Here is a 23,686-nt window from a genome sequence, read left to right on the forward strand (position 1 = left end):
CCCACACCCCCCACATGCATCCCTGGGATTAAAACTGTGGCACGAGCTTTCTTAAATACGACACATCTGTTCCTCCTGTGTGGGGTTGGGTGGGGGGGGGAGAATTTATAGGTGAGAAACCAGCAGACTGATCTTCCCTCTGCTCCAGTGGTCAGGCTGTCGCTGATTGATGCCCCGTGTACCGCACTGCCTGGATGGCTCCTTTTTATGGGCTCCGCCCGCCTTCCCATAACTCAGGAGGGAGGCTGTAAATCCTCAGGGGCGGCTGAGCAATCCTCTATTAGGACAGCCACCTGGAGTTCCTGGCAAGTCCCTCTAGCCAGCAACACATCTCACTGAGCAGAGGGGATGTGCCCAGGACAGGGAGCCAGGAGATCCGGCCAGCTCCGAAGCTCCAGGCTGGCAGGGGCCTGGAAAGGTCACCTGGTGCAAGTGTTCAGCCTATGCATTCCTTCTGCTGATGGGGAACTCAGTGCCTCCCAGCCCATCCATCTTTGGAGAGCCGCTCCATTTCAGTTGATGAGCTTCTCTTCAGCTGGAATCCATCTCCTGAGGGTTTCCAGCTTATTTCTCTTCCTTGGGGCCAAACAGAAGGAATCTGAAGATGGAGTGATGGCTCTGTTTGACTTCTCTGCTGGCTTCAGAACCCAGTTCATTCAATTCTTACTGCAACAACAACAAAAAAATCAATTTTTTATAACATAACATGTTACAGTTGCTTAGAATTAAAGCAGGGTGAAACAAGCCTGGATAGGTGGGCAGAGGGCTCTAGATTTTTCTTTCCCCTGCTCCCTGACACGATGTGACAGTTGCTGCAAAGGTGGATGGCTACAGGCTCTGGCATCCATGCCTCAACGTTCCCTCTGTTCTAGCCTTTGTCCAACCTAGTGTTTTTCCAGCTGTAGAGGGTATAAACATTATGTGCCAGTGGTGAATTTTATACCCCGCTCCACGGGTGCTTTAAGAGATTTGCAAGGGTCATTTTGACTCTATGCAATGTTTCCCTTACATGATGACTTTTGAACTTAACCCCCACCCAAGAAGTGACTCAATCATGTTTCTTTCTTTCTTTTTTTTTTTATTTCCTTTCCTTTAGACATTTTTTTCCCTTTATTTCCTTTCCTACCGAGGTAGAACTTACCAGCAGTGAAGTGTATAAATCTTAAGTGCACAGCTCAATGAACTTTTACAAATGGATACACCTAGGTGGTTCCCACGCTGCTCAAGATAGAGAATACTTTGCTCACCCTGGATGGTTCTGCATGCTCCTTCTTAGTCCATGCCGTCTCCCCTCCCAGAGGTGACGGTCGTCGCTTCTTCTTGACCCTTGTATAAATGGAATCGTGCGGGAGGTGCTCTGTGTCTGCTTCTTGTGCTCTGCAAAACACCGCATTGCCTTGTGGGGCTGTAGTTCTTTGTATGGTGCTGCGTAGTATTCCTGAAGCTACCGCTCAGTATTATTTAAAGACACTGATTATAGGCCATTTCCCCCTTTTTAAAAATATTTGATATATTTGAGAGAAAGAGAGCACGAGCAGGGCGAGGGGCAGAGGGAGAAGCAGGCTCCCCACTGAACAGGAAGCCTGATGCAGGACTCGATCCCAGGACTCCAGGATCATGACTTGAGCCAAAGGCAGATGCTTAACAGACTGAGCCACCCAGGCGCCCCTCATTCTCCCTTTTTTAAGTCTAAATAATTTTTTATTTGTGGTAAACTAGGCATTACATACAATTTACTATTTTCCATTATTAAGTATTCAGTGTTCAGTGGCAGGAAGTACATTGACATTTAACCATCACCCCCGCCAGGCTGTTCTCTTTTTATAAACTGTCTGGTTATCTTCTGGTCCCTCCTCTGGTCTCCAACCTTACTTCTCAGCACGGTCCATCCTAATTCCTGGTCTTTGTTCCCCCAGCACTCTGTTTGTTCCACACTCATCATGATGTGGTTCTGTGTTTTCCACATTGCTGGTAGCCAGCCAGGAGTGGGTCATTGAATCAATTCAGTGGATGCCAACTCACCTTCTAAAAATAGGAAAATAGAGGGGCGCCTGGGTGGCTCAGTCGGTTAAGCATCTGCCTCTGCCTTCGGCTCAGGTCATGATCCTGGGGTCCTGGGATCGAGCCCCGCATCGGGCTCCCTGCTCAGTGGGGAGTCTGCTTCTCCCTCTCCCTCCTGCCCCTCCCCCTGCTTGTGCTCTCTTGCTCATGCTCTCTCTTAAATAAAAAAATAAATAAAATCTTAAAAAAATAAAAATAGGAAAATAGAAAATATTCGATCACCCCATGCGTAGTAAAGGTAAATAGAGCTGTGTGGAGCCTTTGTTTTACACATATATGCTTATACGTATTTGTGTCCAGTGGTTTATGGTGTCAAGTGGACTGCTTTTTGTGGGTTGTTTTCTGAAGTGTGGAAGCCGCTGGTTTGGTGGGCTGTGAGGCACTGCCGTATTCCACAACCAGCAACAGTGATCGCCCGTGATAGGTGCTCACCAAATGTCTGTAGGAGAAGGGATGCATGTCCATCTGAGCGTCCACTCCTCCAGCTCCCTAGGTCTTTCTGCAGAGAGGGCATCTTTAGAGCTCCTGGGCCTGGCTTCACACCCCCGGGCAGATTCCAGTTTGTGTGTCTTTTTGGCTCAGACTCTGGCTTCCAGTGGCGTTTGGTCTGATGCAGGGAGAGAGGGGCTGGCACGCTCATTTAAAACATGTCCATTAAGAAGTACTTGGAGATCATGTTATTAGCTTTTCAAGCAAACACATTCTTCTGTTGAATTTCCCACCACGGAACGCTCCTGGGCTTCCTTTGCTCACGTGACTGCCATGGGTTTCCCCATCTAGAGCTGTGCTGTTGATATTTTAGATCAAGAGTGAAGCCCCTTACATTTATCCCTGTTATGTTTCATCTTCTCCCATCCCGTTCATTGCTCCAGCCTGTCAAGAGCTTTTGAGATCCTCATCCCGCTCCGTCAGCTTACATATGACTCAAGGATCTCATGAGCCTGGGCTCTAGGTGGTTGTCCAAGTCATGGAGGAATAAGCTGAAGAGTCTAGCCCTCTGACCTCATGCTGTGAGCCTGCCTTCAGGAGGGAAGTGCTCTCCTGGTCAGCAAGCATTAGACTGCTCTTCCCTCTGCCTAGGACATTCCTCCTCTAACACCTGCATGGCTGGCCCCCTCGCCTCCTCCCAGCCTGTACTCAAATATCACCTGTTCAGTGAGGTCTTCCAGACCACTCTGCTTCAAGTGTAACCTGTCTCCCAGTTCTGACATTCCGTACCCCCTTCCTTGCTTTAGTTTTTGCCATAGTGCTTATTGCCATACAACACGTATATCACTTATTTATTTTCTTCATCCTCTCTGTCTCCCCAGTAGAGTACAGGCACTTCTAGGACAGGAGTGTTTGTGTATGTGTGTATGTGTGTGTGTCCCTTTAGTGTCTGGGCAGTACCTGGTATGTAGTAGGCCCTCAACAAATACTTGTTGAATGAATGAATGAACGAATGGCATCAGTAATTACACCCACCAATTAGAGTATTTTAAATAAATAGAGGTATTTATTTCTCACATAACAAGTTTTCTGGAGGTTCAGTATCTGCTGCTGGCAAAGGGGGTCCACAGGGAGAACTAGGCTTTATCCACTTTGACTACCACTACTCCTTTGCATGTTGGCGTGTAGCCTCATGGCTCCAAAGTGGCTGCTGCACCCTCAGGCATCTTATCCATGTTCCAGTCAGGAAGTTGGGAGAGAGGGAAGGCTTTTCCTCAGGAGGTTTTGTCCTTTTATTTAGAACAGAGAGTTGTCCTAGCTGACTTCTCGATACACTTTATTACCAGAACAGTGACATGTGCCTATTCTTACACCAATCACTAGCCAAGGGGGATGAGATCACCAGTCTTAACTCATCCCTTGGGGTTGGTGCTCCTCCTGAGGTGTAAGGGTCTCCATCTATCATATAAGCCAGTTGGAGTTCGATTAGCAAAGAAGAAAGGGGAGAGGGAATGACCATATTGTGAGAGAGATTGAACATCTTTCAGATTTGTTGCGCTGATTTGCCTTTTCCTAATCCAGAAGAATTGCGGTTAGTCTGACCTGCAAAGAGCCGGCGTCAGGCCATGGTGTCCACTGTGTCCTCTCCTAGAGCCTCTCTGGCCTCCCTTGACTAACCCTCTAGAACCCAGCTCAGCTGAGACTCTGGTAATCCTTTCCACCAAAACTCTCCCCATCTTCTCAGAACCTTGCTTCCCCCAAAGGATCCCATAGGGTATGATCACACGAAGACCCATGTCCCAAGGTCTGTCCTTGTGATCTGGTGAGAGTGTCACTGTGTCCCCTATGGCAGCCGGGGCTCAGGCCTGAATCTTCCCCTTCATCCTCCTGTGTACTGTGAAGTCACTGAGGGTCCAGCTGTGTGGGGGATGGTGGCTGGGTGGTTGTGTAGAAGGTGTATCTAGAGTGACCACAGTTCTGGGCCAAGTCAGGGTGCTGAATAACCTGGAAGGATTTCCCCTCCAAACTCCAAGTAATGGGATGCCTGGATGGCTTAGTCGGTTAAGCCTCTGCCTTCGGCTCAGGTCATGATCTCAGGGTCCTGGGATTGATTCCCACATCGGGCTCCCTGCTCAGCAGGATCCTGTGTCTCCTTCTGCCTGCCGCTCCCCCTGCTTGTGCTCTCTCTTTCTCCCTCTCTCTGACAAATAAATAAATAAAATCTTTAAAAACAAAAAAAACCTCCCAAACTCAAGTAACGGATTCAAAGCATTTACATGGGGCCCCAGACCTTAGGACTGGAGATCGGTCATTCATTCCTGGGGGTTCTTGGTCTTTCTCTGGGCTCTGGGGCTCCTGGGCACAGCTCTGGGGGGAGGATGGGAAGAAAAGTATTTCAGGATGGGCATCGTGGATGCTGGCGCAGCCTGGCATCAGCCATCAGGTGGAAGACAGGATCCACTGGGCATTCTGTGAGTCTCTGATTCACCAGCTCCCTGCTGTCCCCTTTACTGCCATTTCAATGCTGATGCTCTCCCAGGCTCCTTGCCATATATATATATGGATATATATATATATATATCCATTCATCTGTCAGTGGACACTTAGGTGTTTCCATGTGTCAGCTATTGTAAATAATGCTGCAATGAACATGGGGTGCAGTTACCTCTTCACGGTAGTGGTTTTATTTTCTTTGGATAAATACCCACAAGTGGAATTGCTAGATCGTATGGTAGTTCTGTTTTTAATTTTTTGAGGAATCTCCATACTGTTTCCCGCACTGGCTGCACCAATTTGCATTCCCACCAGCAGCTCATGAGGGATCCCCCTCTCTCTACATCCTCGCCAGCACCTGTTAGCTCTTGTCTCTTTGATGCTAGCCATTCTGACAGGTGTGAGATGATAGCTCCTTGTGGTTGTGATTTGCATTTCCCTGATGATGAGTGATGGTGAGCAGCTTTTCATGTCTCTGTTGGCCATCTGGATGTCTTCTCTGGAAAAGGGTCCATGCTGGTCCTTTGCCCATTTTATAATTGGATTATTTGTTCTTTTGCTATTGAGTTGTAGGAGTTCCTTATATATTTTGGATATTAACCCTTTATCAAATATATGGTTTGCAGTTTTTTTCTCCCATTCTGATAGGAGAGATGCAATCTAGGCTTGTCTGAAAACGCAGAGTTCAGAAGCCACAGGGTGGAGGACTTAGAAATACTTAAGTTGAACCCGGAGCTGGTTGTCTGGCCCGTTTTAAAATGTGGGTTCATGCCTGAGTGGGGGGCACTATAGAAATGGGCCTCTCCCTGAGAGGGCAGTTTCAGGCACCCAAGGTGAAGGAAATATTTGAGGAGCAGTGACCTTTCGCTGTTCACCTTATCAGAGCTGATGTGGCCCATGCTTCCCAAGCTTGGCTGCTTATTAGGATCCTGGAGAAACTTAAAAACAATCTGGCTTCCTGGGTTGCATCCTTAGAGATTCCCTTCAGTGGGGCCTGGTGGGGGCCCAGGAACCTGTGTCTTCTAGATCTCTTTTCTCCCATGCTACCCCAGGTGATTCTGATGTGCAGCCAGTTTTGGGACCCCGACCCAGAGGTGGGGTGCCAACGGCTGTCTGTGCCCCAGGCAAGCAGCTGTTGCTGGGACCTGGCACCTCCAAGTTCTGTTCTCAGCCCAAGAGGCAAGTGGGCGGGCTTTGAGGAAGCTGCTCTGAGGCTGGGTCCTGATGGTTCCATCTGCCCGGTAGGGGGGACTGTGTTTGTGTGAAGCCTGCCTTTGGAGAAGGAAAACTTGGAATGGTTGGCTGCAGTTAAACCAAATTTCCTTAGCTTCCACACGAAGCTTCTGACTATTGGTGCTGCGAGGAACACGCATGGGGACCCCCACTCCGGACACGTGGATGTCCCCGATAGTCCTTCTGGTTCGGCGGCCGAAAACGAGGCAGGGCTTAAAAGAGACAATTTCAATATTTAGTCCCTCTTCTGGCCACGTATTTATCAAATATGAATCTTGGGACTCTGCAGCCACATGCATTTCCAGCTCGGCTGCAAGTGGTTCACAGCAGCGAGCGTTTCCAGCGCCTCACCCAGGGAGCAGAACATTTCAGAGAGGCCGCGGCGGGAGGGGCATCTGGGGATTCATTTAAAATAAAATCCTATTCCCGTGTTCCCATTACCACCTCGGAGGTTGCCGTGCACATACAACCTCACGCCCCTCTTTTCTTTAAAATAATAGAAAAAAAGCCCCATACTTCGCAGCAAAACTTTAACCCTCCCTTTAGAAATCGGTCCAAAAGGTCAGAGCTATGCTCCTGTACATCATTTCCTGGGCTCAGCTGGGAACTGATTAAAGCAGTCAGCCCCGGCTTGTCAGCTTTGTCAGAGACAACTCTATGAATTCTTTGTTATTCACTTTGCTGTGTATTATAAATATATTTATCTTCCTCTGTCAGGCGTCTGCGGGACAGGTGCTAGGGGGCTGGGAGTCCTGCTTAAGGGCTTCCAACAATGTGTCCTCCCTGAGTGACATTAGTGCAGCTGATGGGGGCAAGGATGAGGAGGTTCCGGACCCAGGGCTGCCGTAGGATGGGGGCTGGCGACGCTGGTGGGGCTAGAGAGAACACCGGGCACAAAGCCTTGTGTGTAGAAGGTCCGCCCCCACCCCATCTCGGGGTTGATTTCCCATGATGCCCCTCTTGTAGCTCTGTGACACACACATGGATGTGAGGTGACGTTCATGGGGACACTTACGCTTCCTCACTCACTTTGACTAATTAAGGCAGAAGTTTTTGTTTGTTTGTTTTTTGTTTTCTCATTCAAGGGTTAATACCATTCTGCCAGAAGTGATCAGGAGAGGGGACAGTGGATAGGGTGGCTCCCTTGAGGAGTGAGGAGGTCGGGTGGCAGCGTTTGGCCATGGAGATGTCATTATTTCTATAGCGATCCTTCGTCCCTGTAGGATGTGGGAAAGCCATATATGTTCTGATTCAGTGCTATTCGCACGTCTTCCATCCCAGATATTCCCTCTAAAATTTGTGAGGGAGATGTTGGCTTCGTTTCTACGGATGGGGAGTTGTAAGCATTCAAGAGGTAAAAGGACTTTCCTACAGTCACGGGGTCTGGGAGGACTGGGGGTCTGGCTCAGGGTCTGGGCTTTCCCCAGACGTGTGGCGTGGGAGGAAGGGACAGAGCCTCGAGGTGCAGGAGCTCATGCTGGAAGGCTCTCAGGGCCTCGTGGGAAAGGACGGGGCTGGGGCCCAGAGGGGTTTCACACTGGCTCAGTGACCTTGGGCGAGTCATTTCCTCTTGCTGAGCTCTCTTCTCTGGGTGTTCAGGGAATTGGACTGTGATGGGGATGTCCTCTCAGCTTAGATACCACCCATGTCTGGGATGCCCTGATTTCGACAGAGGTGGGCTCAGGCTCAGGCCCTGGAGGCTGTTATGGCCCACGGTGAGTTCCTTGGACCAGGGAAGACTTGAATTTCCTGTTTTATTTAATAGCAAAGGTTAATAAAGGCAGAGGGAATGAGAAGGGGACCGGGATGGGGTGCACAGCTATAGAGGCCCAAAGACTCCCAAACAGAGGAGCTAGCAGGAGCCTTGATGCAGGAATCAGCATCTTCCTCCCCTCGGGGACCAGGCTCTGCCCCGGCCTGACATAGGGAGAGGTGGCAGAGCCCAGGCCACCAACCATGTCTGTCTCTGCAAGGGACCTGGGGCATGGAAGAGGAGGCTCACTGAAGGGGGCAAGAGGAACCAACGATTCACAAACTGCTGCGGAGAGCTTGCTGGCTGCTCTCATTTTGCGATTTGAAGCCCTACACTGAGGCTGTGCTGCTGAGAAAGAGACTGGTGTTTGTCATGAACATTCCATGAAGTACTGTGGAACCAGCCTGTGGGAAGGGGCCGGGAGCTGCCAGAACATTCCACAAAGTCCCGTGGAACCAGCGTGTGGGAAGGGGGTGGGAGCAGCCAGAACATTCCACAAAGTACCGTGGAACCAGCGTGTGGGAAGGGGCTGGGAGCAGTCAGAACATTCCACAAAGTACCGTGGAACCAGCATGTGAGAAGGGGCCGGGAGCTGCCAGAACATTCCACAAAGTACCCTGGAACCAGCATGTGGGAAGGGGCCGGGAGCTGCCAGAACATTCCATAGACTACCATGGAACCAGCGTGTGAGAAGGGGCCGGGAGCTGCCAGAACATTCCACAAAGTACCCTGGAACCAGCCTGTGGGAAGGGGCCGGGAGCTGCCAGAACATTCCACAAAGTACCGTGGAACCAGCGTGTGAGAAGGGGCCGGGAGCTGCCAGAACATTCCATAGACTACCATGGAACCAGCGTGTGAGAAGGGGCCGGGAGCTGCCAGAACATTCCATAAAGTACCCTGGAACCAGCCTGTGGGAAGGGGCCGGGAGCTGCCAGAACATTCCACAAAGTACCCTGGAACCAGCCTGTGGGAAGGGGCCGGGAGCTGCCAGAACATTCCACAAAGTACCCTGGAACCAGCCTGTGGGAAGGGGCCGGGAGCTGCCAGAACATTCCACAAAGTACCGTGGAACCAGCGTGTGGGAAGGGGCTGGGAGCAGTCAGAACATTCCACAATGTACCGTGGAACCAGCCAGAACATTCCACAAAGTACCGTGGAACCAGAGTGTGGGAAGGGGCCAGGAGCTGCCAGAATATTCCACAAAGTACCGTGGAACCAGCATGTGGGAAGGGGCCAGGAGCTGCCAGAACATTCCACAAAGTCCCGTGGAACCAGCGTGTGGGAAGGGGCTGGGAGCGGTCAGAACTGGCAAAGGCATGGGAGTTTCTGGCCATGGAGGTGCAGAGTCCTGGCTGCTGGGTCCCTCCCAGGGCTGCTGTGAAAAGATCCACATACTGGGCAGAGAGGTGGTTCAGGGCCTCTGAGCACCCTTCCAACCAGGACTCTGGGAGTCCTTCCCAGCATATGGGAAGGGGCCGGGAGCTGCCAGAACATTCCATAGACTACCATGGAACCAGCGTGTGAGAAGGGGCCGGGAGCTGCCAGAACATTCCGCAAAGTACCCTGGAACCAGCCTGTGGGAAGGGGCCGGGAGCTGCCAGAACATTCCACAAAGTACCCTGGAACCAGCCTGTGGGAAGGGTGGTTGACCCAAATGCAGACATAGGCATTAAGACTCCTTGATGCATCAGCATTTCCTTCCCTGACTACTGCCCCAGCGGCTTCCCCCAGGTGGGAAAAAGCAAGTCCTGGCTCAGGTGGTGGGGTCCACTCTGGGGCCCCATCACCCTTTCCCACCACTTGCTTGGAAGAGCTGCATTCACCATGAAAGCAAGTCATAGGGTCAAGGGCAAGAGTGGAAACAGGAGGACCGTGAGGAGGCTATTGCCAGGTGAGGGGTGATGAGAAGAATCAAGGGTGACTCCCAAGTAGGAGGGGCAGGCTTTCGGGGGGAGATCAGATTGGGGCGTGTTGAATTTGAGCCATCAACTAGACATCCACGTAGGGAGATTGAGTAGGAAGGTGGAAACAACGTCTGGAATTCATGGGCACAGCCCAGGCTAAAATTAGAAATTTGGGAGTGATCTGTGTCTAATAGATGTTCCTTAAGGCCATGAGACTGGAGGAGATCAGCAAGGGTGTGAATATCTGACTCCTGGCCCTTAACCTCTGTTTGCATCACATCCTGAATTTGGGGGGTGGGGGGTGCTTTCTTCCAGGCTCATAAAGCCCTGTGTCTTAGGGTCTGCCCAGCCTTTTTCCTGCCCACTCCCCCTGTGCTCACCCCAAGGCAGATATGGGCAAATTCTTTAGCGAGGGGCTCTCCCTCCTGGTCCTGTGTCCGAGCCCTAACCCAGGAGGGTGGGCATCACTGTGCATGCTCCGCCCGCCTGGTTACTGCCCAGCACAGTGACCTGCGGGCCTGGGGCTTGGCTCTGGTGACAGAGCCAGACCCATGAGCACCGAGCGGGCCAGGGGCCCCTACAGGCCCTGCCCTCAAGTCCCAGAGTGACCTTGAGGAGTCTCAGTTTACACATCTGCCAACCCTAGGTTTGGACAAGATCCTCTCAATGACCCTTTCCAGATCTAACATTCTGACTCTGTGAATCTAATTTGGCCCTCGGTTTCCCCCGAAGGGGATCTTGCTGGCTGTCAGAGAACTTGATGCTTCCCTGGGGAAAGACAGGGGGGAGTTTCTGCTGGAGTAACCAGGGAAGGAAAGTGTGTGTGTGTGTGTGTGTAATGGTTGTTAAAATACTGCACTCCTTCCATACTGATTGGTAAATAGCTGAGCTGCTTCCCCAGGTTGCCCGAAGGCTGCCTCTCTGCCACCCCATCCTCTCCCCTGGGATCCACCCCCACTGAGACCACACCAAGATCCATCAACTTAGAGGAGTACGTCCTGGCCCCGAAGCCCCTCTGCCCCGCCAGCTATTAAAGATTTTGACCGTCACACCAGTGCGGGTCCCGATAGGCAGGCAGCATTTTAGAGGTGCCTCTGGCTCTTACCTAGCCCCCACACTTTGCTTCTGATTCTAGGAAAATAGTACGGTCCCAGTAAATAAAAATTAATAACTGCATCTTCATGACAGGGAGTCAGAAGCAGTCTCATGCTGGGATCCCTGTTAAATCCCTGGGTTACTTATAACCCAGATGTTGACAGATGTTGGATCGGGTATTTGAGCTTGTGCGCTTTTCCTTTCCTCTCTTCTCTGAAGACTCCGTGTGCTGATTCACTCTGCAGCGCCTTGGCTCCTGGGGCCAAGTACTGTTTGCCGTGGCTTCTGGAAGGGCTGGCTCGTAGAGGGGCTGACTGCGGTGGGAGAGGAGGAGTGCGCCCCAGCATGAGCGAGCAGAGGCGGCAGAAGGGAGCGCAGCAACAGCTCAGGTGTTAAACTACTGAGGTGGAAAATTGCTCTGACAGTTATGATGTTGTTGTTTCGGGTAGCAAGGGTTACACTATCATTTACTTCAGCCACGCCTGCTGGCGCTGCGGGGCCGCCTGACTCGAGCGAAGCTGCTCATTGCCGGTGTCGGTCTACGCAGGGGTTTTCACCTGCCTTTGGAGAAGCAGGCCACCCGGGAGCTGGTGGGCTGCCCAGCCCCGGGGCGGTGAGGGGGGCACCCTTGGGGTTGGCAGGGCCCCGTGCATCACTCCCCTGAGCTGCTGATACCTGTCACTGGGGCCTGGATTGGAACCCAGAGCCACCCAGTGGGAGGATGTGGGGAGCTGGTATTTAGGGAGCACCTTCATGGGTCAGGCCCTGTGCCAGGTGCTGAATATGCCTGAGCTCTTGTGACCCTATCTGCCACCCTGCCAGGTGAGGGGACCGAGGCTTGGAGGGGAGCCGCAGATTGCTCAGGGAGCGCGGGAGGAAAATGGAGCCAGAGTTTGAGGCCAGTCTCCTGATCCCAAAGCCCCAGACCCATTACTTCTTCATTCTCCAGGCGCTTCCTGCAGAACCCGGTGTGAAGTGGCTCTCTGACCTGGGGGAGCCAAAGAGAGCAGGAAGTTCTTTGAATCACGCCATGAGTTGGAGCTGGTTTCTTTCATGAGCATTTCATCATGCCAAGGAGAACCTGCCTGACTCTGCCCATGAGCCCATCCACTAAAGAGCTTTTATCGATCACCTGGTCAGCTCCAAGTAAGATGTCAATGCTGTGGGGGATGTGGAAGCCACGTAAACCTGGGCCTCTTCCCCTGAAGAGTGGGGAGCCTGGGCGGGGAGTGACAAGGAATGAGTGTGGAAGGACGATCTGGCGTGCTAGGGGCTCTCCGTCAGAGGACTGAGGAGGGTGCGTGAAGGGGACCTAGGGCCAGAGAGGGCATCCAGGGGGAGAAGGGAAGCAGAGGAAAGGTGGGAGCACGATCCAGGCAGGGGATTGTCGTGGGCGGTATGCGCACTTTCTAAGAGGATGTGCCTGTGAGCAGGTGGAGGCTTTAGCTGGGGGCGGAGGCTTCCTCTGAGGCCTGGGCCTCCTGCCACAGCCTCGTCCTGAGGGGCTCATGCCCTGGGCTCTGGGTCACAGCTGCCTGTAATGACAGAAATGTGCTCCCGTGGTCTCTGCATTCTCCTGTCAAGAGGGGAGATTTCCGGAACCCAGTGGAGACTTGGAACTTCAAACACAAGATAGTCCAGAAAGAAGCACAGTGAGGCCCCCGCTGGATGGAGGAGCAAGGGTTTGGGGAGGATGAGCCCTGCCCTGCCCTCAAGAGTGTTCCAGGCAGGGCCCTTCAGGTGTCAGGGGTAAGCCCAGGCTCCTGAGTAACCAAGTGCAGAATAATTTCTATTTTCTCCGCCTTGGAATGTGGTTCTGGGAGGTGATTTACACAGCAAAGAAAAGTCCGGAATCTGGTGGAGGTGGGGAGGCAAAGGAGGGGAGGTCCCGGCTCCAGTCCTAGCTCCTGCAGTGAGCCGTCCCTGCTTTTTGTGTCTTTATTTTGTCTCTGAAAAATAGGAACCTTCTTTCATGCACTTTCTACCCCCATGAGAGCACTAAAGATGCATTGAAGGGAAGGGTGTGACTTGAAACTGAAGTGGCTTTTTATGGAACAACTGGAGATTCTGAGGCATAGGTCAGTCACCAGTCACTACCTCACCATCCCTGGCGATAGGCCCGTGCTTCCTGGGGGTCCGGTGGTGCCCAAGCTGGGCAAGGTGGTGCTGCAGAGCTGGGTATCCTGGAGCAAAGGTCCCAGGCAAGGCAGGGGGCTGCCAAGGCTGGGCCTCGGAAGCTGGAGCAGGCAGGTGGGAGAGTGAGGGGGTCCCTGCAGCAGCATCTGCCTGCACTCCCCTCACCTCCACCCTGCATCCAGGAGGAGCCAGGTACTGAAGAGCATCTGGGCAGCAATGGGGTAGAGAGGGAGTCCCACCTTTTATCCTACCCTCCCAGAGTCTGCTCTCCTTCCTACTGTGGATGGAGCTCAGAGCTGTTCCCCCTGGCCCCCAGAGAGAAGGGGGAAAGGGGCTGGGGCTCCCTGAGCTGGGATGATTCTTTTTTTTTTTTTAAAGATTTTATTTATTTATTTGACAGAGAAAGACACAGCGAGAGAGGGAACATAAGCAGGGGGGAGTGGGAGAGCGAGAAGCAGGCTCCCCGCCGAGCAGGGAGCCCGATGCGGGACTCGATCCAGGGACTCCAGGATCATGACCTGAGCCGAAGGCAGTCGCTTAACCAACTGAGCCACCCAGGTGCCCCTGGGATGATTCTTCCATAGCTGCTAGGAGCTGTTCTCTGCTGGAAACAGGGGGTGAGGGGGTGCACCAGACCTAATGACCCATTCTCTCTGTGAGAGGCATTGACTGTAGGGCGTAAGGAACTTCTGAGGGTGAAGGGGTGGGAAGCTGAGGGCTCCTCAGAATACTAGGAAGTCGAGATTTCTCCCATTGCTTTAGAATCCGAAGATATCAGCCTGGAAGGAAAGTGATGATCTGGGAGTGGTGAGCTCTCGTGACAGATTAAGAAACCCAGACCCAAGGAGGGGAGGGCTCTGCCCATGACTGGTGGCACAGCAGGACCTGAAGGCAGGGTCCGGATGGGCTGATCTAGGGTTGTCTGCCCCAGCTTCCCGCCTTCCCTCTAGTAGAGCTCAGTCTGGATAGTGAGACCTTGGTTCTTCCAGGGGACTCAGCTCCAGTGCAGAGACAAGGCAGTGACGGTTTGTGGATGCTGAGGAGGAGGGAGGTGCTGGCTCCTCCCTTCTGTCCTCCCTTCCGGAGGTGGAGGAGTCTGAGGGGCAGGAGACCTTTCTCTGGGGACTTTGGTCAGGGTTGTGTGGCTTCCCAGCAGGGAGCCTATGTTTTGGGAGGTGTCTCATTTGATTGGGACATTTCATTCCTGTGCATGGAATTCCAAGTAAGTCAAAGGTGTGAGGCTGGACACTCCTGAAATATTCCCAATGCATTTCAAGGCAAAAAGAGTACCTCCCCAACCCCCAAGACATTCCTTCCTTGTCCCTTGAATCTTTCCTAACTTGCACCCAAATCAAGCAAGGTGATGGTGGTAGAAAGCGGATGGGACTGATCATCTGACACCTGAGTTTTTATCCCACCGGCATTGCTGACAAGGGCCCCATTTGAATAAAGAGTGCCTCGATTATGTTCTTGCCTCCATACCCTAAGATTCCAGCAGACTTCCAGGTGAGCCTCATCATCCACTGATCCATCTTGCTAATAAGTCTTAATAGCGTGCCTACTATGTGCGAGTCACTGTCTTCATAAGGGATAGTATCCGCCCACCCATGGACAAGGAGGGTGGGCTTCCTGAGGTTCCTAAGTCACCAAACTGGGGGAAAAAGCCCCCCTCCCAGGCTCTGCGACTCCTTAAAGAATATTAATTATTCTCCAAGGAAGTCTTCATTTGGAGTCATTCCCTTTCTCCGGTAATTAACATTACATGTCATTAACAGTCAGAGAACATTGTATGATCAAAGCATAATTCGTAGCAAGATTCTGAGGAATAGCACAATATTTGTTAATTATGTTATTGATTCTTATGGTCTGGAATGCCCTAATTATTCCCGATCCCAACCGGACCCCACCATGCCCGCTGGGCTGGCTTTGAACTGCTGTCCTACCCTGGGCGGCCCAGCCCCCTGATCTGGGGCTGGTGGGACCACAACTTTCAAAGGGATCAGAGAAGCTGTGTGTCCCCAGGGCCACATGAAACGGGGAGCTGGTTAGGATGTGGGGGCCGCTTCTCCCAGGCTCCCACTGCAGCTCTGACTGAGTCAACGAGTGAGATGTAACATCTCTCTTTAATTAGCCAGATGCTGTTAATTGACTTCTCGGGGGCTCCTGCAGGCACTGCTTCCAGGGAGCGGAGGGATGGGCGTTCTTCTAGGCCTAAGGCTACTTGCTGCTTTTGAAGAACGTGCAGCCCTGGGTGAGGCTCTGGAGGCCTGGTGGGGACAGGGAGGCCCCTGGGGGCGGGGCTGTAGCAGGTGCGTCTTGGGCGAACCTCTCCGCCTGCTCTAAAACTGCTAAGTGGCCTGATGCATTTCTATCAGTGGCATAATTACAAAATGATGCTTGTTTTTTAATCAGCTGTATTTATGAGGGGGCCAAGCTCCCTCCCTCTTGTTGCTGAATCCTGCAATTAACCTTTGTAATTGTGTGACAGTCGGCTTCCCACTCAATGTTTTGTCTGAACCCTGGTGGGCTGCACTCTGAGTGGTGCTGATGGGAGGGGTGGTGTGTCCAGTGCACCGGGGTGCCTGGGGGTGGGGACAGGGGTGGGAAGTTAGACTTAGCGTGACGAGACCCACAGTCACCACCATGAATAACAGTTAAAAACAACGCCTCCCCAGGCGGGACTGACTCATTCAGACCTCACAGAGACCTCTTGAAGTAGGTCCTAGTAATACCCCCACTTTACAGATGGGGGGGGAACGGAGGATCAGAGAGATCAAGCGACCGTCAAGTTCACACAGCCAGGCCGAATCAGGAATCCAGCCTGTGTTGATCATGCCAGGGAGGGTTTTTCCAAAGTGGCTTCTGGAGCGTTTCTGGGGAGTTTACTGAGCTCCAGCGTGCCTCCAGCTGTGGTTCTGGTGATTTGGAAAGGGAGATGGGGGGCGGGAAAGGGTCTGTGAGTGAGAGCTGAGGGCAGAGGGGAGCGGAGGGGGCCGAGGGAGCTACTGCTGTAGGGCACAGACACTCAACTTCATTCTGTCCTGGGCATCTGCCTTTCCTCCTCTTGCCTGGTCTTTTCCACATCTCCTTACAGCTCTGGAGACTGAGGCCCTGGGCAGGGAGGTGACTTGACCAAGGGCTTCCCACTACTCATGGTGGAGTCATGTCCAGGAACCAGCTATTATTTACTGAGCGCCCTTAGGGCATGGAGCAGTGCGGGAGATGGCTCCTGCCTCAGGCAAGCTCCGCTCTAGCTGGGGATGTGAGATCATGGGATGCCCTCCCATGGGGAGGGAAGGGGACCAGGGACCTGGCACAGCCCTGCCCATTCCCCCTTCCACTCTCCAGCCCCACCCTCAGTAACAGCTGGGACTGGACAGCACAGATGTGGAGAGACTGCCAGGCTGCTGGCGGGGGAATGGGTTGGGGGACACTGGCTGAAGGGCTGCCAGCCCCTGGGGTGGGCATGGAATTAGCTAGTGCAATCTGGAGATTTGACCAGAGAGGGCCGTTGTGCTCCAGGCGCACTGTAGCAGCGCTACCCTGCCTCACCAGCACCGTTCTGCCTGCCCAGCCCCAGCCCCAGCCCATCTGATCCCTTCTTTCTGTGCCTCAGCCAGGGGGAAATTGCTTACTTTTCTTTTTACATTCTGGGGCTACTGCCAAGGGAGCCTGAGTTGGGGCACTGGTCAGAGGAAGGGGCAGATAAGCTGAGACCTGAAGTTCTCCACATAAACAATTTCACATAAATGCGATTATATCCTATTTATTTTTTTAGCTTGTTCTTAAAATTTTTTTTCTTTAACTTGCCTCCCTCCTCCCTTTTACCCTGCATCATGCCCTTACCCCTTGTGCTCTCAGGGAATCCTTCCCCACAGCCCGTTCTGTATTCTTCCATGTCATATAACTCTAACCACGTACAAACAGGTACAAACGGATTGTTTGCTTTAGAAAACAGGATGATGGGGGCGCTTGGGTGGCTCAGTCGGTTAAGCGGCTGCCTTCGGCTCAGGTCATAATCCCAGGGTCCTGGGATCGAGCCCCACGTCAGGCTCCCTGCTCCGTGGAGAGCCTGCTTCTTCCTCTCCTTCTCCCTGCTGTTCTGCCTACTTGTGCTCTCTCTCTCTCTGTCAAATAAATAAAATCCTTAAAAAAAAAAAAAAAAAGAAAACAGGATGATGCTCTCTAGCCCCTAACTTTTTCCCTTCCCACTACCCCCTGACAATCCTTCCAACTCAACCAGTGTTGCTCTCGTTTGTTCCTTTTAATAGCTCCCAAATATTTCATGGTGTGGATATCCAACCATCATTTAAAATTTAAAAAAAAAAATTTTTTTTATTACATTTAAAATTTTTATTTCCCTATTAATGAACATTCACTTCTACTTTTTTTTTTTTTTTTAATCAGAAAAGGATCTTTTGAAAATACAACCCTGGCCAGAGCGCCTGGGTGGCTCAGTCAGTTAAGTGTCTGCCTTCAGCTCAGGTCATGATTTCAGGGTCCTGGGATCAAGCCCCACATCGGGCTCCCTCTGCCTGCCACTCCCCCTGCTTGTGCTCTGTCTGTCAAATAAATAAAATCTTAAAAAGAAAGGAAGAAGATACAACGCTGGCCAAATAGATCCCTTACTTAAAACCTTCCAATGGTTGCCTCTATCTTGGGACAAAGTCAAGGCCAGTCATGTTCTGGGGCTGACCTTTCGCCAGCTCAGCCTGCACCCCCACTGCCTCAAGCTCTGCTCCAGCCAGAACGAGCCAGTTTTCCTTCCTCTTTATCCCTCTGCCTGGAACACTCCTGCCCTACCTGGCTTACTCCTCAGCCTCCTTCAGGTCGCCACATATGTGCCCCTCCTCAGATCCCTTGACAATGGCCTTGGAGTTGGTCCTCTCACACGTACTGGAACTTCATGGTTACAAGTTGTTCTATCTCTACCGTTTAGCATCTGACTTGGCATGTTATGGATCCAGGTCCTTGCCTAATGTCTGACACTTTCTAGGTGCTTCTGTGTTGCATGAATGATTGATGAAGGGTGAAGCTTTGGTCCTTGGATGGAGGCTGGCAAGAACCTGGGCTGGACCATCCTGTAAGGTGCCAGTTGGAGAGGGGCAATAAGTCAGGATTTTGGAGCAGGACCAGGGAAGGAGCCAGATTGTTAAAGCCCAGGTGGGGGGGTGGGGGGAGGGTGGTTGGGGAGGACAAAGTTAGACTGGGACTTTGGAACAGGTGAGATGACTGAGGTTCACCGTTGGGGCTCATTGGCAGTGGGAGAGGCTTAGGGGAAAATCCGGGGACCTTGCAGCTCTGACCCAGCCACCCACCATCCTGACTCCGAGGTCAGAAAGGGCGTCCCCATTATGCCTGCCTTGGCAAGAATAGCTTCAGGAGTGGGACTTTCCTGTGAGTTTTCAGGTGGGAGCGGTATGGGAACCCATAGGAAGTAGTTAGAGAAAGCAAAGGCAGAGGAAGTGGGCAAGGAGAGGGCAAGAGGGTGTGAGAAGGAGACATGATATTCCTTGAAAAGGTGCTGATCTTTGTAAACAGAACAGGAGCAGGGCAGAGAACCCCATCTGGTTCCTCTGCCCCCACCATCTTCCAGCTACTTAAAGTATTCTCCATGGAGTGATGCGAGCCTCCACACTGTCAGGTCTCAGAGACAGGAGTACAGAAATTAAGAGGAAGCAGCTTGATAGCAACTTGACATTGATAGAATCAGTGGACGCCTCTCATTGTGTGGGGTAGAGACCCGTGTGGCAGGTGGCAGTGGTGAGTTGCACTTGGTACACACCGCACGGGGCCATGTACTGTAACGACCACTTACCAACCACATCTTATTGGAAATTAAACTGTTCTAGACTATGAGCAACTCCCATCCAAGTGGTGAATGTTGGCTTGTCACTATCTCTCCCATGGGCAGAGCAAGAGGACATACGTCTTCTCAAAAGCCAGAAGGAAGAACTTCAGTTAGACATCAGTAGGAATTAAAAGCTATAATCTGCTCTCACTTTTGTCTGGAAGAAATGTAGCTTCTTCCTCTGAGGTCTTGAGAGAGACTGTCCCTTGCTGCCTGGGGAGGGGAGGCCAACCAGGGCATCTAGAACAGCCTTCCTGTTGGAGGCCAATAATGATGATTCCCTGCACCTGTGTCATTCATGATACCTTCCAAAGCACTTTCACTAGCATCATCTTTTTGACTTTTATAACTACTCCACAAATAGATCAAAGCAGTCATCATCATCCTCACTTTGTGGACTAGTTAAGATCAGCGAGGTCAATTCAATTCCCCAAAGTTGCCCAGCAAATTAGAAACAAAAAAGGGTAAGAGACAACACCCAGGCTTTTGTTTGTTTGTTTGTTCTTGTTCTTGTTGTTTATTATGTTTTAGATCAGTGGCAGTAAGAGGGGTGTGGGGGAACCGAAGGAGACAGCAGTGTGAATAGTAGCTACTCTTTACTGGGTGCCCAAGAGTGACAGTAGCTATATTTGTTGAGTTGTTACAGTGTATCAGATACTGTGTATAATTACCTCATTTAATTTTCACAATGGATACAATTACCATCTCCATTAGCAGATGAGGAAACAGAGCCTCTGTGAGATTAAGTCATTTGTCCAAAGTCACTCAGCTAGTAATTAACAAAGCTGGTTCTTGATTCATACTAGCTGACTCCGGAGTGTGTTTTCTACACCACTACACTGTAAGCCAGCCAGCACCCACACTGATCCTCCCAGGGACCCAGTGCGGGACATGCGCCCTTGCCAATCTCCTAGACAGAAATTGAGGCTTGGTCACGTTAGGGACTTATCCCAGAGCTATACACCTAGTGGAGTTTGATGCCCCCCAGGCTGAGGTTCAAGGTGGGCCTTGCTGATTGCCGAGCTTCCCTCTTGGGGCACGTTCCACAGCCTCTCTCAGCTCTGCCCCGGCCAGGGTGCACAGGTGGGCAGGCTGCGTGGATGGGTCGGCCCACGCATTGGACCCGGTTTGCACCTTCCCTTTCTCTTCCCCTAGAGAGGACTGGAAAGTCAAATGCATTCAGCACCTGGCAACTGCTAATTATTAACGCCTGAGCCACTGGCAGCTCCTCGTTATGTCATGTCACACAGAAGATTTATGGCCACTTTGAAAGAGGCTTTGAAATGAGACAAAACTCGGGTGCCTTGGTGGCTCAGTTGGTTAAGCGACTGCTTTCGGCTCAGGTCATGATCCTGGAGTCCCGGGATCGAGTTCCGCATCGGGCTCCCTGCTCGGCAGGGAGCCTGCTTCTCCCTCTGACCCTCCCCCCTCTCATGCTCTCTGTCTCTCATTCTCTCTGTCTCAAATAAATAAATAAAATCTTGAAAAAAAAAAAAGAAATGAGACAAAACTCAATATTGAATTTTTTTCATCTCCTTCTCCCTTTGGGGTTTCAGGGCATATGATATCAGCTTCCTCTCCATTAGCATATTTCTAACGAGCTCTTATTAAGGTGAATTTCATTCCAGCTCTCAGAGTTTTCATTAGAGGAGGAGTGGGAGGGAGGGCAAGACACAGGCAGATGCAGGGACCTCAGGACGCAGGGACCTCTGGGCTTGGGGACCAGGCGGCCCTCACTTGGCTCCAGCCTCCTCCAAGCGAGCACCGCTCTCCCATCCATGCAAGAGGGTTTCCGCTGCTTTTCACTGTGGGATTGGGCTAAGGGACATGGGCAGTTACACGGCGGGGCTCACCATACGGGAGGGCCTGGGTTGGTTCAGCCACTTCCCAGTGACAGGCAGGCCATCACTCTTCTTTGAGCCCATACAGTGGGGACTATGGCGCCTGCCACGTGGCTATGCTCTGTGGGGAGAAACGGTGTCTCCTTGGTTCACTGCTGGAGACTTTAGTGCCTGGCACATCACAGGTGCTCAGTAAACAGTGGTGGAGCAGATAGAGGGGTGGAGGGACGGATGGCAGTGTCGTCCCACAAATGGGACCGGCTGCAGATGCTAGGGCACCTGCTTGTGGGAATGCCAGGAAAGGTTCGCTCATTGACTATCTATGACTGGGCTTGCGTGGGGTGGATTGGTGCCCAGGGCACTCGTACCAGCCCTGGGCTGGGGGGGGGGCAGCTACACGCCCCTCTGTCCCATATCTGTTGCCATATAGATGTGCAATGGGAAGGTTTGACAGGCATTCCTGGTACAGCAGCTTTGCTCTTTCCTTTCACCCGGGCCTGGCTGGCACCTTGAAGGTGTCGCAAAACTGCACTAACAGCTTAACAGCCCCCTGCTTCTGCCACCCAAAGACACTTTGATAGGGTGGGGGTGCTATGCGAGTCCAGGGCAGAAGCATAGTACCAGCAGGAAGGGGGTACCCAGGCTAGGTACCTGTGCCCTGGGGTGAGAATGGAGAAAGAGACAGAGAAAGGACAAGGTCACCCACCTGGTAGGCTTTCATCTGGATCAGGGCCCCAGCCCCTGCCTTCAGGGGGTACTAGTGGGTGATTCTCAATCCTGGCAGCTCACTAGAATCATCTGAGAAGCTTTCAAAAAAAAAAAAATACTGATGTCCAAGCTCCAGCCACACAAATTTGGTTCTCATTGGCTTGGAGTGAGGTCCCAAACATGGATATTTTTTAAATGTTCCGACATGATTCTAACAGGCAGCTGGGGTGGGTACCACTGTTTAGGGTGTGTATGTGTTGGAAGAGGGGAGCTAGACGTCCTGCCCAGGGGGCACCCTCCACCACTTGCCTCCCACCAGGGGAGCCTCAGCCCTTGCCCTGAGCTCTGTGATGGGGGCACCCTGATTTCTGCCGCAAGGACAGAGGAGGTGCCACAGGAAAGGGTGAAGTTGCCACCTCTGGACAAATGTCAGCCTGCTGTCTCTGTGCCATCTGGTCCACGCTCTGCTAGTGAAACTTTGGGCCCCTCCTCATCCCCCACCCCGAGTCCCACCTCAGGGTCCTCATCTCCAGCAGGCCCTTCTAGGAGCAAATGAGACTGTAGACGAGGATGTGCTTTATAAAAAGCCCACAAGAAGGTAAGGATTTTTAAGACCTCTGCCCTCGGCTCTGCAGAAGCTGTCTCGTCAGTCCTGGGGAGAGAGGGCTGGTGGAAATAGTTTCTGAGGGCCTCAGGAAGGCAGGGCAGAGAGGACAGCTTTCCTGCAGCCCCCCACTCTGCCTCTCTAGTTAGTTGCCTCCTCTGTGCCCCTGCTTGGAGAAGGAAAAGGAACACCTGCAGGGAAGGCTGCAGGAGGTGGCAGGGAGAGACCCCGGGTAGCCACTGTACCCAAGGAGAGGAAGGCCACCCTGGGGACAGGGTTAGAATGGGCTGGAAAGTCAGCAGACACGGGTTCTTTGAGGGACTGGCAGATTCAAGGTACCCAGAATCCAACGTGTCTCCAGGGGACGCCCCTGCCCCCAGCCTACCTAGGCCTTGCCCTCCCACCCCCCCCAAGGGGCTCTGCTCAAGGGCCCCCCTTCCCTTTCCTGTGGCATGCTGGAATGGGAGGGGCGCTGGATTGGGGGTCAGCTCTGCCATTCGCTGTGTGACCTTGGGCAAGTCTCTTATCTTTCATGCAGAAAGAGACCTGTTCATTGATTCGTTGATCCAGCCATTGGCTAGTTATCAAATGTTTATTGATACTGGCCCTGGGCCAGGGGCTGAGGGCACCTGGGGGGAACCCCGCTTCCCTCTCACCTTCTCTTGCTGCAGAGAATCACTGTGGAACCTTTTCGAGTTATAAGGGACCTTAGCGAGAGTCCAGGTTTGGCTCTAAAACAACAGAACTATCACTCAGCATCCTTTTATAAATGGGGAAATGGAGGTCCAGAGAAGCTGTTCAGGGTCTTCCCCGGTTCCATAGCTGATAGGTGATGCTAGAAAGCTCCAACTCATGCCTATAAGCCCATGTCCTCTCCTCAGATGAGCCCACCTACTTGAGAAGGGATTCTAGCTCCTCCCTATCAGGAAAGAGCCCAGAGGGGTTCACTGACTCATTCAGGGTCACACAGCAATTTTGCCAGACCTGCTGAGAGGTCTGGTTTCTGGGTTTCTTTGTCCCTGGCCTGTTGATCCCGGCCCTTGGCTGGTGCTTGGCTCAGGCCATGTTGAGAGCCCACGGGCGCCTTGTCAGCAGATCCTGTCCCCCGACGGGCCCCCACTCAGCCTCTGTGCCAGGCCGGTGGCCGTGCTGGCTCCCACATTCATGTGCTGTGACACATACATGCACAGCTCTACCTTTGGGCTTTCGTGATGGCTCCACAGTGGGTGAAATTGGTTTGAAATAAATGTCTCCTCTGCCTTCTTCCCTCCGGGTGATTTGATCCTCATCTTCACTTTGTGGAGTGATCCAGAGTCTGACATGCGCCTGTCCTGTCTAGATACGTCCTTTTTGATGCAAAGATGTTGCCACGGCTACTGCTGAGTCAGATGTTTCTTGAAAGGCATATGCTGAGGTGGCTGCCGAATCCCACGCCGGCTTGGCCCCTTCCCGGTCGCCTCCCGATGCATCCCCGCCTCGGGGAGGCGGGGGGCTCCACACGCAGAGCTGAGTGTTAACAAGGGCTCGCAGTGTCCTCACCTTTCAAGGTTATTGGAATATTTTCCGGACGGAGCCCTG

The 23,686-nt window shown here is 52.3% G+C and overlaps 1 protein-coding gene across 1 annotated transcript in view; it reads left to right on the top strand.

Annotated features, from left to right (window-relative positions):
* Positions 1-2,191: 2,191 nt before the first annotated feature.
* The window catches only part of MEGF11 (multiple EGF like domains 11), a 261,614-nt gene continuing 240,119 nt past the window's right edge, over positions 2,192-23,686 (top strand). The window contains exons 1-2 of the mRNA XM_064570282.1: positions 2,192-9,860; positions 11,918-12,114. Of these exons, the coding sequence (XP_064426352.1) occupies positions 12,036-12,114 (79 nt within the window). The 5' untranslated portion in view covers positions 2,192-9,860; positions 11,918-12,035. The remainder of the gene's footprint in view (positions 9,861-11,917; positions 12,115-23,686) is intronic.

This window comes from Mirounga angustirostris, unplaced genomic scaffold (assembly GCF_029215605.1).
Source record: "Mirounga angustirostris isolate CCGP_5_RB_7025 unplaced genomic scaffold, mMirAng1.0.hap1 SCAF_9, whole genome shotgun sequence".
In the NCBI taxonomy this organism is placed as follows: Eukaryota; Metazoa; Chordata; class Mammalia; order Carnivora; family Phocidae; genus Mirounga; species Mirounga angustirostris.